Genomic DNA, 16,976 nt, shown 5'->3' with positions numbered 1-16,976 from the left:
AACCAGGAAGCACCCTTAGACCTACCTGCCTGCCTAGCTCCAAGCCCCCGGCCACTTTTTCAGGGCCGAAAGACAGACAGACCTTCTTTCTCAAGGGGTAAGGAGACAAGAGACCACCTAGTGAAAGATCCATCAATTTCTGAGGCTTTGGGGAATCCCTGAGTGGCTCAGCGGTTTAGCACCTGCCTTCAGCCCGGGCTGTGATCCTGGAGTTCCGGGATCGAGTCCCGCATCGGGCTCCCTGCGTGGAGCCTGCTTCTCCCTCTGCCTGTGTCTCTGCCTCTCTCTCTCTGCCTTTCATGAATAAATAAATAAAATCTTAAAAAAAAAAAAAAAGAAGCTCTATAATTAAAAAAAATATTCTGGGACTTTGCTATTTTCATTTTTTAAAAAACTCTCGTGTCCCGTCCCCCTCCTCGCACAGGAGCCCTTCCACTGCGCACTTCCGAGGAAGGCTCAGCAAGACGCGCGATCCCCAGGCATCCCAGACCCTGGTTCCACCCTGCCCCTTCAGGTAGAGAAACTGAGGCCGAGGCCCCCGCGGGCCGCGTGCTCCGCCCCCAGCCTCCGCCGCGCCAGCCCCCGCGGACTCACAGCGGGTTCCAGCGCTCGGGCAGGCGGCGGTGCAGCGAGATGCGGTCGCTAAGGTAGATGTTGATCTGGTGCAGCCGCACGCTCTCCTCCTGCAGCCGCAGCTCCTCGCCCTGCAGCTGCAGCCGCACCGCCTCGCCCCGCGCGCCCAGGGCGTCGCTGGGCACCGGCGGCCGCGGCAGGACCGGGGCGCGCCGCCCGGGGCGCGGGGCGCGCGGGGGTCCCGGCTCGGCCGCCCCGGCCCCGCGCCGCGCCCGCAGCACCGAGCCCAGCCCGGCCAGCGCCAGCAGCGCCAGCAGCGCCAGCAGCGCCTCCCGGCCGCGCCGCAGCCCCCGCGGGCAGCGCCTCCGCGCCGCGCGCCCCCACATGCGCCCGCCAGCTGGGGCCAGCGCTCGGCTCGCCCGGAGGCGGCGGCGCAGACCCGGACCCGGATCCCGGAACCGCAGCCCCGCGCCGCCCCGCCCCCGGCCCGCCCCACCTGCGGGCCGCCCCTTCCCCGCCCCCCGCGGGCGCCGGGCCTCCCGGGGGGCCCCGCGGGCTGGCCGGGCCTCGCCCCTCCCCGGGGCCGCGTGCGTTGGGAAGGCGGTGGCGGCCGGTCAAAGCCTGAGCTCAGCGCCCCGCACGTCGTCCGCGCGGAGTAGCGGCTGAGTGCACCCTGCAGGATGCTGTGAATTTTACTCCCTTATCCCCTCTGACCCTAACAGGGGTAGTAGTAGCATTATCGACTCCGTTTTACAGATGAGGAGACTGAGGCACAGTGAGGCTGATACACCCCAGATGGCCCCGGGGGGGGGGGGGGAATCCCTGGGTGGCTCAGCGGTTTGGCGCCTGCCTTGGGCCCAGGGGCTGATCTTTTTTTTTTTTTTTTTTTTTTTTCCCCAGGGCCTGATCTTGGAGACCCTGGATCGAGTCCCACATCGGGCTCCCTGCATGGAGCCTGCTTCTCCCTCTGCCTGTGTCTGTGTCTCTCATGAATAAATAAAATCTTTATATAAAAAAAAGATGGTCCCTGGGGGCCTGTCGGCCTAATTATAAATTAATTTTTTATTGGTGTTCAATTTGCCAACATACAGAATAACACCCAGTGCTCATCCCGTCAAGTGCCCCCCTCAGTGCCCGTCACCCAGTCACCCCCACCCGCCCGCCCACCTCCCTTCCACCACCCCTAGTTCGTTTCCCAGAGTTAGGAGTCTCTCATGTTCTGTCTCCCTTTCTGATATTTCCCACTCATTTTTTCTCCTTTCCCCTTTATTCCCTTCCACTGTTTTTTTATATTCCCCAAATGAATAAGACCATATAATGTTTGTCCTTCTCCGCGGAAGGTGCAATACTGCTTAGATCCCTTAAATAACACACCTTCCCCTGGCACCCTGTTGGTCAATCTCGGTGTTTTTTACTCCTCACTTTACAAAAGCCTCCAAGATACTGATCACGGGAATGAGCTCCCTCAGAGAAACATATGCAGAGGCACCCATCATATGATCGCACACCACCCCAGGCCATTCATTCCCCTGACCTTGGTCAGAAGTTTCCTTTGAGGGGATTGAACAAATGAAGGAGCCACCAGGCTGCTGGAAATACTTAACAGTTTCAAGACTAGAGTGAGGCATGAGGCTGTCTCCAAGGCAGAAGATTGTAGGATGGGCAAGGCAAAACAAAATCAGTGATCAAAATAAACAGTATTTCAAAAAAAAAAATCAAAATGAAAGCAAAAAAAAAAAAATCTCTGATGAACAAAACACAAAAATTTTAAATAAAGGTAGAATCTGATGCTGTGCTCGCATGGCTCATCTCACTGGCCTCACTCACGCTAAACACAGCCCTGATTCCATGTCTTGATTTTGGTGGGGATTACAAGGATATATAAGTAAAAAAATATCAAGTTTTTCTTCTTTTTTAAGATTTTATTTATTTATTCATGAGAGACACAGAAGCAGAGATGTAGGCAGAGGGAGAGGCTCCCTACAGGGAGCCTGATGAGGAACTTGATCCCAGGATCCTTGGGATCGCGACCTGAGCCAAAGGCAGACATTCAACCACTGAACCACCCAGGCGTCTCCAAGTTCTTCTTTTAAAAATAAGCACTTGACTTATGAAAGTTGTAAGTCAATTCAAAACATAAAGAATAAATAAAAAGACAGAACTAACAGAAATGAAAAAAGGGAGAAGCCCTGGCCTCCAGCACAAATGCTGAAGTCCTCAACTTGACAGGAAGAGGCCCTCAGAATGTGACTCCAAACTCTGCAAGGTCTACCCCATACCACTCTGGAAGAAGGAAGAGGAGTCTCGCTGTTCCATATTTTTGCACATGCTGTTCTCCCTGCTTGGAATGCCCTGGCCCACCTGGCCCACCTCTATCCACCCTTCGAGGCCAAGCCAAAAGTCACCTCTTCTGTGAGGCCTTCAGCAACTTCCACGGCCTTATAGGCAAGTACGTTTCAAGATTTCATCATCCTTGTGTGTATGGGTTCCACCAGAGAAACAGAACCAGGAGGAAATATGTTAAGAGATTTATAGAAAGGAATTGACTTACACAATTGCCCGGGCTGGCTAAGCAAGTCCAAAATCTGTAGGGCAGGCCATCAGGAAGTGAAGGAAGAATCTGCGTGAGCTGAATCTGCAGTCCATGGGCAGAATTTCTTCTTTTCTAAGGCAGTCTCAGTTCTGCTGTTAAGGCCTTTCAACTGATTGGGTCAGGCCCATATAGATAATTTCCATTAGTTAACATCAACTGATTACAGACGTCAGTTATACCTGCAAAATATCTTCATGGCAACATCTAGGTTAGTGTTTGATCCAACACACTGGGGATTAAAGCCTAGCTAAGCTGACGCATCAAACTGACCATCTCTATTAGTTTCCCAGGGTGGCCATAACAAAGTACCACAATCTGGGTGGCTGTATTCCCTTTCAGTTCTGGAGGCTAGAAGTCTAAAATCAATCTGTCCTACCAGCAAGGCCATGCCTTCTTGGAAGGCTCTAGGGGGGATTGCATTCCATACTTTTCTCTTAGTTTCTGGTGTTGCTTGAAATCTTTGCCATTGCTTGGTTTATGCATGCATCACTCCAATCTCTGCCACCATTGTCATTCTTCTGATGTGCATCTGTCTCTATGTGTCTTCTATTCTTCTTCTAAGGACACCAGTCAAATTGGATTTGGGCCCACTCTAATGACCTCATCTTAACTTAATTATGTCTGTAAAGACCCTATTTCCAAATAAGGTCACATTCCTGGGTACCAAGACTTAGGACTTCAACATATCTTGTTGGGGGACTCAATTCAATCGGTAACACCATCATACTTTGTTACAATGCTTGGTATGCTGGATCGTGTTTAATTTAACCATAGCCTGTAACAACAACAACAACAACAACAAACAACAACAACAACAAAAAGTAAGGGACTTAGAGTACAGGCTGTGGTCACTTCATGATCACAGAGCTTAGTATAGTATCAGACACAGAGAAAGCACTCAATTAATGGCTGCTTTTGTGTCCCCTGCTCCCTTCCGTAGGCATTTGTTTGAATTCCCCAGAGAGGTATCTGATGGAAGGCACAACCTGGTGAAGTGCAGGGAGGAGTTACTCCCAAAATGTAACGAACATAAATTCTTCAGGTCTTGTTGGAAGGGCCTGGGTGGTAACCAAATATGGGAATTTTCAAAAGTCTGCTCCTAGAAACCCCAGGGGACCACCCAGGAAGGTTAAAAAAAAAAAAAAAAAGGCTGGTTGGGTGGGGCTCGAGTTCCCTTCCTTAAAACCAGAGTGTTGACACTTTTATCTGCTTAATGCTTTGAGCTTCCTTCTTAGATTATAGCACCCTCCTTCCCAATGACCAGAAGAACCTGTAACAACACCAAATGAATTGTGCCACTCAAGCCACAGCAGGTCAGTGGCAGAACAGGAAATAAAACGGAGTAAAGGTGTGGCAGACACAGGTGGATGTCTGCCAACACCCATTCTCCTCTCCTTCCTTAACAGTAGAATCATGGGTTTTTGTTTGTTCCTCTGGGCCCATGGTCTTCAAACATAAAGACTAGAATCTCCAGCCTCGTTTGCAGGCAGGGCATGGCCATGGGACTGAGCATGCAGCCAATGGGCTGTAAGTGGGGTTGGTGCTTCTGAGCAATGTCCTTAAAGGAAACTTCCTTACCTTCCCTCTTCCTGCTGGCTGGACTGTGGATATGAAGACTAGAGTTCAAGCAACCACCTCAGGTCATGAGGTCAAAGTCATGCAAGGAGGGTGGTGAAACAACAGACCAGAAGGAACCCAGGTCCCTAACATTGTGGACAGTGAACCAGTCCTGATGGGCTCCTTCCAGGCTTTGCGTGTGTGAGGGAGAAAGAAGCTTCAGTCTTGTTTGAGCCACTGTTTTTATGGGGTTTCTGTCCCATCCAGCCAAATCTAATCGCAAGTGATATGCAGGATAAACTGCATAAGAATTCCTCCCAAATCTGGCTCTGACAGATGTCAGATGTGTGGCTGGTTTTAAAACAAGGCTGCAAATTATTTGACACTCCCTTGCCTCCAATTGGGGCATACCTGTAACTGCTTCAACCATTAGATTATGATAGAAGTGAAGCTCTGTGACCTCACTGGCTAGGAATAAGAAGCCAGGAAGCTTCCATCTTGTTTAGAGGATCACTGTTCTTGGAGCCTTGAGCTTCCAGAGAAGAAGTCCAACTATATTGGTATCATCCAGTTGTGCCCAAACCTCTGCTGGCCCAGCCAGTCCTGGCATCGAACAGGTGAGTGAAGAAGCCATCTTGGAAGTGGCACCCTAGCCATTCAAGTCACCCTGGCCATTCAGGTCACCTCATCTGTGACCCCAGACATCATGGAATGGAGAACAGAGGTGCCCTTTTCAAATTCTTGACCCACAGGATCCATGAGTACAATATAAGGTAGTTGTCATTTTATACCATGAAGTTTGGGGATGGTCTGTTATTGAGCAATAGATAACTAGAACAAATGGATGATTTTAGTCAATGGGATTTATTTATTTATTTATTTATTTATTTATTTATTTATTATTCATGAGAGACAGAGAGAGAGGTAGAGACACAGGCAGAGGAGAAGGCAGAGGGAGAAGCAGGCTCCCTGCAGGAAGCCCGATGAGGGACTTGATCCTAAGACCCCAGGATCACGACCTGAGCCAAAGGCAGACACTCAACAACTGAGCCACCCAGGCGCCCCTAGTAAACAGTTTTTTAATTCAGGAAATATTTATTAATCATCCACTATGTGCCAGGCACCATGCTAGGGTCTAGGCATGCTATAAAGAGCAAGTTTCAAAGAGAAACAAAACCAAATACTAGTTAAAGTGATGAGGACAGATCTTAATCAGTAATGCACTATTGCAGTAGGGAAGAGGGCCCAGCACTAACTGATCCAACTTTGATTTATACACAATGACTGAACATTCTAAATAGAGTCAGGGAAGTGAAAAATTACAAAGGAATGATCAGTGTAAATGCTGATAATGCCAGCTGTGTCTGTGGCTGGCACGTATCAAAGTTAGGATTCTATTCTCACGCAAAACCTGGGAGGCAAGAGGCCCTATCCTTCCCAATGATTACATTTGTAAAGGAAAGGCTTTTAGTCCTCGGAAAAGACATTCTAGATTTATAGGAAATACACATACGTCTCAAAGGGCTAGAGAAAGGATTTATAATTGTAAGCCCTTCTTACTAAACTCTCTAAGAAAGGGTAGTTGGGGCCGACAGTTAGCTGTTGGCTATGATAAACAGTCAATTCTTTGGATAGCCGTGAGCTTCTTCCAGCAGATACTTAAGGGGGGCTGGGGTCATGCTGCCAGTTCAGTCTTGAGCTGTTAAAAACTCTGTTGCCGTTTAAGTCTTTAATATGAAAGCAGGTAGGTATATAAAACCGTCTGCGTTCAGAGTCTTTCCTCTTTATAGGCCAAGCTTGAGGCCTAGATGAGAAATGGGCTCAGAGGAGCCTGGCTAGGGTTTGATCAAGAAGAGAGTCTTTGTCACAAGAGAGATTTTTGACATCATGGTGCTTAGAATGCAATGGAATAGACAGGTATTAAAAAGGTAACCTTCTAGAGTTGTGGTTAGCATGTTGAAGAGGAATTACAGGTGCTAAAAGGGCTTATAACAGATTAGTTGAGGATTTTAGAAAGGCCCCTCTGAGAAAGTAATGTTTACATGGATATCTGAATGTTAAAGTGATATCAGGGATTTGAAATCATATTTTAGGTTAACGTGGAACTCCCTTTGCTAGTTCCCAGCTCAGGGCAATGAATAAGCTGTTTTTTTGTTTTTTAATTTTTTACATCCTGGGAAGCTACTTCCAAAGCTTTTTTTTTATCAAATATTCTCTATTCTCAAGACGACCACAGCCAAAAAAAGTTAAGGGGCATAAATCTGGTCCAATGCTTTCATTTTATGGATGGGGAGCCTGAGACACAGAGTAGGGAAAGGGCCCTCCAATAATCTGGTGTCTCAGGTACAGGTATGATCTCACCTGCTGCCCTTGTAGATTCATAGCTGCCCTGGAGGAAAGTGGCCTGCCCACCAGCTGGAGGAGAATGGGCTTAGAGTGAACCTACAAAGCAGCTCCCACGTAGGACAACCTGCTGCAGACACCAACTGGTAGGAGGTGATTCCACCCATGGGACAGAGTCTGCCAGTTGGTACTAGAAGGCAGGTGTGAGAGGAAAGGCCTGGAGCTGTGCCTTCTGGACTCCGTCCAGACGCTCAACACAATTAAGATCTGCGGTCAGATTAGAAAACAGACAAGGATTACAACTCATAATGTCTTGGATCACCTTACCAAATTGGAATGCTTCCTAATACAAGCTCGGCTGCAGAGAAGGAAGTGATGGGCCTGACACGACACGGGTTCAAGTCCCAGCTCATAGTAAGAGCTGTCATTTACTGAGCATCTGTGTGTGCCGTAAAACACCAGACCTTATTCTTCATGTCCCATCTCATTTCACTGTCCTGACAACATTGCAAGGTAGACAGAAAAGGAAGTTTTGGCTCAGGGAGGGGAGATGATTTTAGCCAGGGCTGAAGGACATGGCAGTGGCAGAGCAATGATCTGAGTCCAGGCCCCTTGATTCTGAATTCAGGATTTTCCACCACACAGGATTTACTGGTAGACTGCTATGAGATCAAAAGGCAACTTAGCTTCATGTGTAGACGCACAACTTCACAGCTCCCTTGCCTGACATCATACCTCAGCCCCATCACATTGCTCTGTGACCCTATGCAAGTCACTTAACCTCTCTTGACTCAGTTTGCTCATCTGTAAAATGGTGGTAATAAAAATAGCACCTCTCAAGTAGGATTTTGGGAGGACTGAGTGATGTAGTCCACACAGCCAGCCTCCCCAGGCTCAAAGCAGGGTGGGAAGAATTTCTGGAAGGGCAAACGGAAGGGGTCCAGCACTTTGCCATTCAAAGAGTGGTCCATAGACCAGCAGCACTGGAACCACCTGGGAGCAATTGGAAATAGTACAGCTTGTTAGTACAGGTAAAGTACTAGGGGTGGTCAACAGTGACAAGCTGGCACCCACAGACAGCCAATTCAGCTGGGACCTTAATTCTTTTTGCTCCACTTCCCAAATTGAGTACCTTTCCTTTCCTTGGGTTTGTTGTTCTTTTGGAGAGCTTATTTGTTTTTTTGGCTACACCATATCATTTCATCAGCTGTTCAACCAACAAGCAGACTTCTCTAGAAGGCACTTGTGATTTGTTGTATTAGCTCCCTTCAAAGGGGTCATTACATCCCTTTTAGAGTTTAACCTGATGTACGGTAGATGTGGTGTTTCAAACATTGGTGGAGTAAAGATGGCTGATTCAATCAATGATTAGGGCAACTTGATAGCCATTTGGAAAAAAATAAACTTACAACCCAACCTCACACCCTACACCAAAACGAATTCCAAATGATCTAAAGATGTTAAAATAAAATAATAAAAAAAATCCAACAAGTATTGGATGCAAAATCCCAGAGACCATTGTAGAAAAGATGTATAAAGTTGACTACATAAAAATCTTAGTATTCTGTAAGGCCCAAAATAATATAAACTCAAGAGACAAAAGACAAATCAGAAAGAGATATTCGCAGATGGCATTTATCCAACAAAGCAACAGGGAAATAAAAAGAACAGAAATAAAAATGGCTGAATGATTTAAATAGACAGTTCCCCCAATAAAGAAATGAAAATGGTCTAGAAACGTATCACCATGTGTTCAATTTCTCTATTTAAAATGAATGCAAATTAAACTTACTCTGAAAAATTTTTTCACTTATCAGATTGACAAAGATTTAAAAGGTTATTCATTCCAGTGTTGGCAAGGATGTGAATAAACAGGCTGTATATTCCTAACACTGTTGGTAGGAATGCAAACTGGTATAACCTTTTAGAAAGCAATTAGGCAACATTTATTAGAAGTGTTTATGTTCGGGCAGCTCTGGTGGCCCAGCGGTTTAGCGCCACCCTTGGCCCAGGGTGTGATCCTGGAGATTCGGTCCCACGTCGGGCTCCCTGCATGGAGCCTGCTTCTCCTGTGTCTCCGCCTCTCTCTGTGTCTGTCATGAATAAATAAATAAAATCTTAAAAAAAAAAGAAGTGTTAATGTTCATATCATTTTGTTTTTTGCTTTTTCAAGAATTTTATTTAAATTCAATTTGCCAATATATAGCATAACACCCCGTGCTCATCCCATCAAGTGCCCTCCTTAGTGCCCATCACGCACTTACCCCATCCCCACCACCCACCTCCCCTTCTGCAACCCTTTGTTTCCCAGAGTTAGGAGTCTCTCATGCTTTGTCTTCCTCTTTAATTTTCCCCCACTCAGTTTCCCCCCCTTTCCTTATGGTCCCTTTCACTATTTCTTATATTCCACATATGAGTGAGACCATGTTAATATCCTTTTGATTCTGCATGTCACATCAACAGAAATAGATTCACAAGTGCTCAAGAGATGGGCTTACAGGAAGCTTATTGCTGTATTGTGTATAAAAGCAAGAAGTTGTTAATAACCCAAATGCCCATTAATACAAGATTATAAAATAAAGTATTGCACATTCATACACTAATATACCACAGTATCCCTAACAAGAATAACACTAATTCTAGGTGTTCAACATACAAATGTGTTTAAGATGCAGTAAGTCAAGAAAAGCAAGCTATAGAACTGTATAGATGGTATGATCCTATGTTAATAAAATATGTTAACATATATAAAGGAAAAATCTCTAAAGAAATATTCACCAAACTATTAACTATTATATTTTTTTCTGGTGAATGAGATTCTGTGGGACTTTCCTTTTCATTCAACTTATTCATTTTTTTCAAATATTTGTTAATTACTCACCACCTATGTATCATTGATCTCAAGGTGCTCGCATTCTATATTTGCACAACATTGGAATTCTTCTCAACGAACATTATTGTCATATTAGGGAAAACAAATAAGACATTTAAAAGTAAATAAATACTCTAGAGATTATTTTACTTCCTGGCCCTTCCTACCTCCTCTCTAATCCACTGCACAGATCTCTGGAATTCAGTACCCCTGCTCCCTCACTTTTCCTACCACTACCCAGATCTTGCCCAGTCTTTCTGCCCAACTGGTGGCCAAGCTCTCTCATGAAGCTGTCAGTGATACCTCCAAATTGAGACACCTTCTTCTGAATTGACAGTGAAAGCTCATAAACTATCCGCTCTGCAATCATGTGGAATTCCCTGGGATCCAGGGGCCATCCCTATCATCCCTAATATGCCATCACACACACAATGCCTAGTGCACAGAAGGCACTCAATAAGCGTTGATTGGATGAGGACTGTGTTGGTGATGGAGGTGCACGCCTCAGATCACCCTTCAAGAGAACCTGCTGTGGGGAGCACAGCTGATAGAGCCTCCAGCTGCTATGCCTTCCAATCCTTTATGAATTTCTTGCTGAGGCTATGTTTCCCCTGGTTTCTCTCAGCCAGTGACTTAAGCATGGGTGGTACAAGAACCCAACTGCTACTGTCTGATGCAAGACACCCTAGTAGGCCATCTTTACCTGGGGACTCCCCATTGGCTTGGCCAAGACATTTCCAAAACTGCAGAGCACTCTGGAGCCATCCTACCCCAGCCTCTCCCATTCCCCTCTCCCAGTTGTAGCATCTGCATTAAGGTCTGAAGGCCCTCCTTTCCTTTTCCTCCTTCTTCCTCCTTTATCCAAGCATTTCTCTTAGGTAAAAGACAAACAAACCCACCTTGGCATTTGGTTCTCAGAGGACCCAAAACAACACAGGGATCAATGAAAAAATACTGGAAGAGAGTTCATACATAATAAGACTACAGATACACTTGCATAAGAGATTTATGTACAAAGATGTGCTGGATCCATGCTTCAAAACCTATGTGCATGTGAATCATCTGGGGATCAGGTTGATGTGCCAACACCATCTGGTTCAAAAGGTCTGGGGTGGATGTAAGATGCCATGTTTTTAAGAAGCTTTCAGGTGGTACGGAGGCTGCTGGTCCAAAGACCACATTTTGAGCAGCAAGGTGCTGGAATAAGTATATGCACCACTGGATCTCTCTCATCTGATGACTGTGGGGATCATAGCAGCAGGCTCCAACCTCTCTCTGGGTAACAGTTGGGTTCAGCCAAGGAGGAGCACTAGAGGGCAGGAGGAGGGTGAGGGCAAAGATTTTATTCCTCTGGGGACTGTTCCCTACGAGGTTATTGTAGGTTGGCTGCGTCTCTCTACCCCAGGTCCTAACTCCTATCAGCTAGATCTCTCCATTTTCTCTCTTACAGAATTTCAGTAACTGTTCCCTTCCTTCCTCCTTCAGGCCTGGGGTGGCAATGGCTCCCTACTGTTAGCAGCTTTGGACGACTGCACCAGTTCTTGGGGCACTTAGTAAACTCTGCCCGCAGTTCTGTAATTAGTCCTTTAATAAATGTTCCTCATTTCTTCAGCCAAGTGTACCATCTGTCTCCTGCTGGGACCCTGACTGCTGTAAGCACTGTCAGCGCAAGATTTTTTATAACAAGCAGAGCACAAGGTAACTGTGCATCATTTAAAAATGATTAAATAAATTATGGTACATCTTCTTAATGGTGTTACATGCTACCACTAAAAAGGATACATTAGATCTGTATTCATATTCACCTACCTATGGAAAGTTGCCCAAGCCATTTGTTAAATTTTTTTAAAAAGCAAGATTCTGAATAGTCTGCATAGTATGAATTCATTCATTCAAAAAGTAAAATATGCATTTGTTAAGGCAGAGATTGCAGGGGGTGACAACCCTGCCTCTAAACGAACCAAACAAAAAGAAGGGTACAGTGGCAGGGGGAGTGGTGAGGATTTTCCAACTCCCATCTCTTTCCATCACTTATTTCTGCTTTCCTGTGCAGTAGCTTCATTCCCAGGCAGACTGTCTTCAAGTGGCGGCAGAGCAAACACCAGCATGGCTTACAACATCTGGACATCCTGACAGCTGACAACCTCAGCAGAGAGGTCTTGTTCCCAACTGCTTTAGCAAAAAAAATCCTGGGCTGAAGCAATCAGGGTAGGCTTGGGCATATGCTAACCACTGAATCATTCTTACAGAGTGGGTAGGGAGGCTCCCTAAAAGAAAGAGGACATTTCTTCCGGAGTGGGAGAAGCAGGGCAGGTGTAACAGCAGATATTCACTCTTAAGGGAATATTTGTAGTAGACATTTTTAAAAAAATATTTTATTCTTCCATTCATGAGAGATAGAGAGAGAGGCAGAGACACAGGCAGAGGGAGAAGCAGGCTCCCTGCTGGGAGCCCGATGTGGGACTCATCCCAGGACCCCAGGAACACACACTGAGCAGAAGGCAGATGCCTAACCGCTGAGTCACCCAGGTGTCTCTGTGGTAGACTTTGTTATTCTTTTTGGCCGCCCAGCATCTGAAACCCCTTCCTATCCAGGAGAGTCTCCTACCTTCTAGGGCACCTATACTAGAGCCTACCTCCGGCTATACATGCTGAAAATGCCAGAAATGCACTTTCTCAGCCTCCCATTTTATCAGGCAAAACACAGGACCCAGGCTGAGCCATTGACATGCTCTAATCTCAGGCTGGAGATTGTAATTCTGGAGCTGGTAATTCCAGAAAGGGCCTGTGCAGACTTCATCCTGGTATAGGGAGCAGCCATGGCATGATGTGAAGCATCGTTCTTGGTTGTGGGGCTTCCAAGATTGGCCCTCATGGGATCTGTGAGCTACAAAAAGAACCTGGTATTAAATCCCCTTTCTACTTAAATTATCCAGAGGGGGGATCCCTGGGTGGCGCAGCAGTTTGGCGCCTGCCTTTGGCCCAGGGCGCGATCCTGGAGATCCGGGATCGAGTCCCGCGTCGGGCTCCCGGTGCGTGGAGCCTGCTTCTCCCTCTGCCTGTGTCTCTGCCTCTCTCTCTCTCACTGTGTGCCTATCATGAATAAATAAAAAAAAAATAAAAAAAAATTATCCAGAGGGTTAATTTCTACAGCTTGCCATCAAGACGGTTGATCGATGCCTATATGTACGTATACATGTTTGTATACGTGTGAAATATCCTTGGAAAGATGAGACAAATGTGAATATTACCTATGGGGAGGAGCACTAGGAAAGTGGGAAGAGTTGGAAAGGGGCTTTTTACTTTTGTCTTATGCCCTCTGTACCGTTGGAATTTACATTTTACCACACATATAACTTTATAATGAAATAACTAGTTAGTAAAAAGATACCTGAATAAATAGAATAAAAGGATGAGGTTATTCAGGATTATCACAGAAACAAATGTATTCATTCGACCTTCGAAAGGAAATCATCCTCACCTCTGCTGTGGATGGAGCCAAATCTGGAAGCGAGTGAGCGAGCGTGTACCACCTCAGACACTTGGCCTACGTGATTAGCTCTAGCCCTGTCCCTCCCTGCTCACTTTCCACGGCTCCTCATTACTCTCAGAATAAATCCCACAGTCATCCTGGCACTGAAGCCCTCAGCAATGTGAGCCCTGTGTACTTTCGAGACTTCTCATCTTTAAACTTTTGCTTAGAAGACTTTTTCTTCCAGTCCTGCTGGCCCACCCAGATCCTAAGGGTATTACCACCTTCTCTGATGGGCCAATGCCATGACCCTTTTTCTGGCCCTCATCAAGTGTTGATCTGTGTTATAATTCTATGTGTACAGGACTTAGTCATTTACACATTATGTACCCTGCACATCTGGCCTTCTGCTAGGCTTTCAGACCACAGCTCAGAGTCTCTGGAAACGGGTTACCCCATATCAGAATGTTAATGTTATCACAATGAGCAGGCGGTGTAGGCGTTTGCAAACAGGGCGCTCTTGTTAGAAGTTATTGTTCCCCCTGCCTGGATTGCACTCTCCCCCAAATGTCACCATGGCTCCATTTTTCAATTTCCTTGGATCTCTCTACAAGTGTCACATTCTCAGCGACACCTCTACCCACCCTATTATAACATCCCATCCTCTATCCGATTTACTTGGACTTACGCTCTAATTTATTGTTTCAATAGCACTCAAGTTACTTGTTTGTGTATTTACAGTTTGTCTTTTTCTACCGTCAGCTCCAGCTTCTCCAGCACCTAGAACAGTGTGCATAGTTGGCACTCCAATTTCTGTCGAGCCCAGAGCATTGGATTGGATGTCGGAAGACCAGGGTCCCAGTCACAGCGCTCCTGGAGGGTGTCATGTGCCTCAGTCTCCCTTAAGCTCAGGTGTCTCCTCTGTAAATTGGGGGTGGTCACCTGAGCCCTGGTTGGTGGCTGACAGTATGCTGCGAGGATCAAACACAGGTCTCAAACTTCAGTAGGTATCAGAATCACGGGGGAGGGGGGGGTTGAGGGGAGGCTTGTTAAAATACAGGTGCCGCCCCTCTCCCCCAATATAATTTCTGATCCCGTAGGTGTGGGGTAGGGTCAGGAAATCTGCATTTGTGGCAACGTCCCAGAGGGAGCTGATTCAAGAATCAGCGGTGAAAAGCGAGAGGCACAGGAGGCGCTTGTAGCCTCAATCCTCAGGTGAAGGCCCCGCAGGACGTCCCGGGGCGGGGGGCGGGGAGTGTGGGGTACAGGGTGGACCACCCGAGCCTCACTTCAGCCAACCACTATTTGGGAAGCCGCAGCGAAGCGCAGGCGCCGGCGGACCCAGACCCGGGGGCTCTGAGCTCCCAGCGCGAGCGGGCTGCAGCAGCCGCCCCGACCTCCGACCTCCGCGCCCGGCAGAAGTCCCCGGAGCAGCCGGGCAGGGCCGCACCCGCAGAGGCGCACCCGCCGCCGGAACTCGCGGTCCCTCCCCGCGCGGCGAGGACGCGTGGCCCCGGCCCTGGCGCGCGCCCGGCACACAGTAGGGGCGCGGCCCTGGCCCCCGCGCGTGCCCGGCACACAGTAGGCACACAGTACGGGCGCGGGCCAGCCCCCCACCCCCGCGCGCCCAGCACGCAGTAGGACCGCGGCCCTCCCCGCGCTCCCGGCACACAGTAGACGCGCGGCCCCGGCTCCCCCCCCCTCCACCTCCCCGCGCTCCCGGCACACAGTAGACGCGCGGCCCCGGCTCCCCCCACCTCCCCGCGCTCCCGGCACGCAGTAGACGCGCGGCCCCGGCTCCCCCCACCTCCCCGCGCTCCCGGCACGCAGTAGACGCGCGGCCCCGGCTCCCCCCACCTCCCCGCGCTTCCGGCACACAGTAGACGCGCGGCCCCGGCTCCCCCCACCTCCCCGCGCTCCAGGCACACAGTAGACGCGCGGCCCCGGCTCCCCCCACCTCCCCGCGCTCCAGGCACACAGTAGGCGCGCGGTCCCGGCTCCCCCCCACCTCCCCGCGCTCCAGGCACACAGTAGACGCGCGGCCCCGGCTCCCCCCACCTCCCCGCGCTCCAGGCACACAGTAGACGCGCGGCCCCGGCTCCCCCCCCACCTCCCCGCGCTCCAGGCACACAGTAGACGCGCGGCCCCGGCTTCCCCCACCCCCCCGCGCGCCCGGCACACAGTAGACGCGCGGCCCCGGCTCCCCCCCCCCCAACCTCCCCGCGCTCCCGGCACGCAGTAGGCGCGCGGGCGGCGGGCGGAAGGGGGCGCTGGCGCGCGGTATCCGGGGGCGGAGCCGGCGCGGCGGGCCGGGCGGACGGGCGCGGGCCGCGGGCCGCGGGCCGCGATGGGCGAGGGCGGGCTGCCCCCGGCCTTCCAGCTGCTGCTGCGCGCCTGCGACCAGGGCGACACGGAGACGGCGCGGCGGCTGCTGGAGCCGGGGGCGGCGGAGCCGGCGGAGCGCAGCGCGGAGCCCGAGGCGGGCGCGGAGCCCGCGGGGGCCGAGGCGGCCGGGCCCGGGGCGGCGGCGGCGGCCGGGGCGCCGGTGCCCGTGGACTGCTCGGACGAGGCGGGCAACACGGCGCTGCAGTTCGCCGCGGCCGGGGGCCACGAGCCGCTCGTGCGCTTCTTGCTGCGCCGCGGCGCCTCGGTCAACAGCCGCAACCACTACGGCTGGAGCGCGCTCATGCAGGCAGCCAGGTGAGCTCGGGTCGGGCCCCCAGGGCTGGCGTCGGGCCGACCCCGGGGCGAGCGGGCTCAGGGGGCCGCCCCGCCCGGAGCCCCTCCCGCAGACGCCCCGGGAGCTAAAGAGTCAGGGACTCGTTCGAGAGAGCTGGACTGGTGAACTTGGAGCAGCTCGGGATCCTAGAAGAAGTGGAAGCGCTTTTTAATGATAAAACCAGAATCTTTTTTTTTTTTTTTAAAGATTTTATTTATTCATGAGACAGAGAGAGAGAAAGAGATAGAGAGAGACAGGCAGAGGGAGAAGCAGGCTCCATGCAGGAGCCCAACGTGGGACTCGATCCCAGGTCTCCAGGATCAGGCCCTGGGCTGAAGGCGGTGCTAAGCCGCTGAGCCACCCGGGCATCCCTAAAATCAGAATCCTAGGAACAGTGGGCCTTTCGAGAAACAATCTGAAGACCTCGTCGAATAGAATCTTAGAGACACATGATCTTAGGGGTGTTCATTCATGCCTTCTTGCAACCTAGGTTTCCTAAGAACCTACCTACTCCTCTCCCTAGCCTAAGCGAGGGGGACCCTGCTGGATCCGGGGAGTCCCACCGACAGCAGCTCGCGCACGCGTGGGCAGGCCAAAGAGATAGGGCTCAATGAGTGGGGAAAGTGCAGGGAGCTCTGGGCAGGGCAGACCCAGTTTGGGGAAGTGGAGGAAGGTTTTTGGTAAGGAGGATGCATTTATTCAGGTTGAGACTCTATAGGAATTAACCAGGACAGAAGAAGTGGGAGGTGGGAATGGGGTGATAGGAGGCCCACGCAAAGGTTTGGAAGCAAAAGTGAACGTAAGGCATTGGTAGGACTGCTAGATCCGTGATCAGTACTAGGAGAGG

At 49.8% G+C, this 16,976-nt stretch overlaps 2 protein-coding genes across 2 annotated transcripts in view; one reads left to right on the top strand and one right to left on the bottom strand.

The window, feature by feature from the left end:
* GALNT12 (polypeptide N-acetylgalactosaminyltransferase 12) overlaps window positions 1-974 on the bottom strand; it is a 38,559-nt gene extending 37,585 nt beyond the window's left edge. Inside the window, exon 1 of the mRNA XM_077912665.1 lies at window positions 595-974. Coding sequence (XP_077768791.1) covers window positions 595-959 — 365 coding nt within the window. The 5' untranslated portion in view covers window positions 960-974. The remainder of the gene's footprint in view (window positions 1-594) is intronic.
* A 14,768-nt stretch (window positions 975-15,742) lies between these two features.
* The window catches only part of ANKS6 (ankyrin repeat and sterile alpha motif domain containing 6), a 47,890-nt gene continuing 46,656 nt past the window's right edge, over window positions 15,743-16,976 (top strand). The window contains exon 1 of the mRNA XM_077912664.1: window positions 15,743-16,110. Within this exon, the coding sequence (XP_077768790.1) occupies window positions 15,758-16,110 (353 nt within the window). The 5' untranslated portion in view covers window positions 15,743-15,757. The remainder of the gene's footprint in view (window positions 16,111-16,976) is intronic.

The sequence above is a fragment of the Canis aureus genome, chromosome 10, assembly GCF_053574225.1.
Source record: "Canis aureus isolate CA01 chromosome 10, VMU_Caureus_v.1.0, whole genome shotgun sequence".
Lineage (NCBI taxonomy): Eukaryota > Metazoa > Chordata > Mammalia > Carnivora > Canidae > Canis > Canis aureus.
This window is presented reverse-complemented; position numbering and strand designations above follow the sequence as displayed.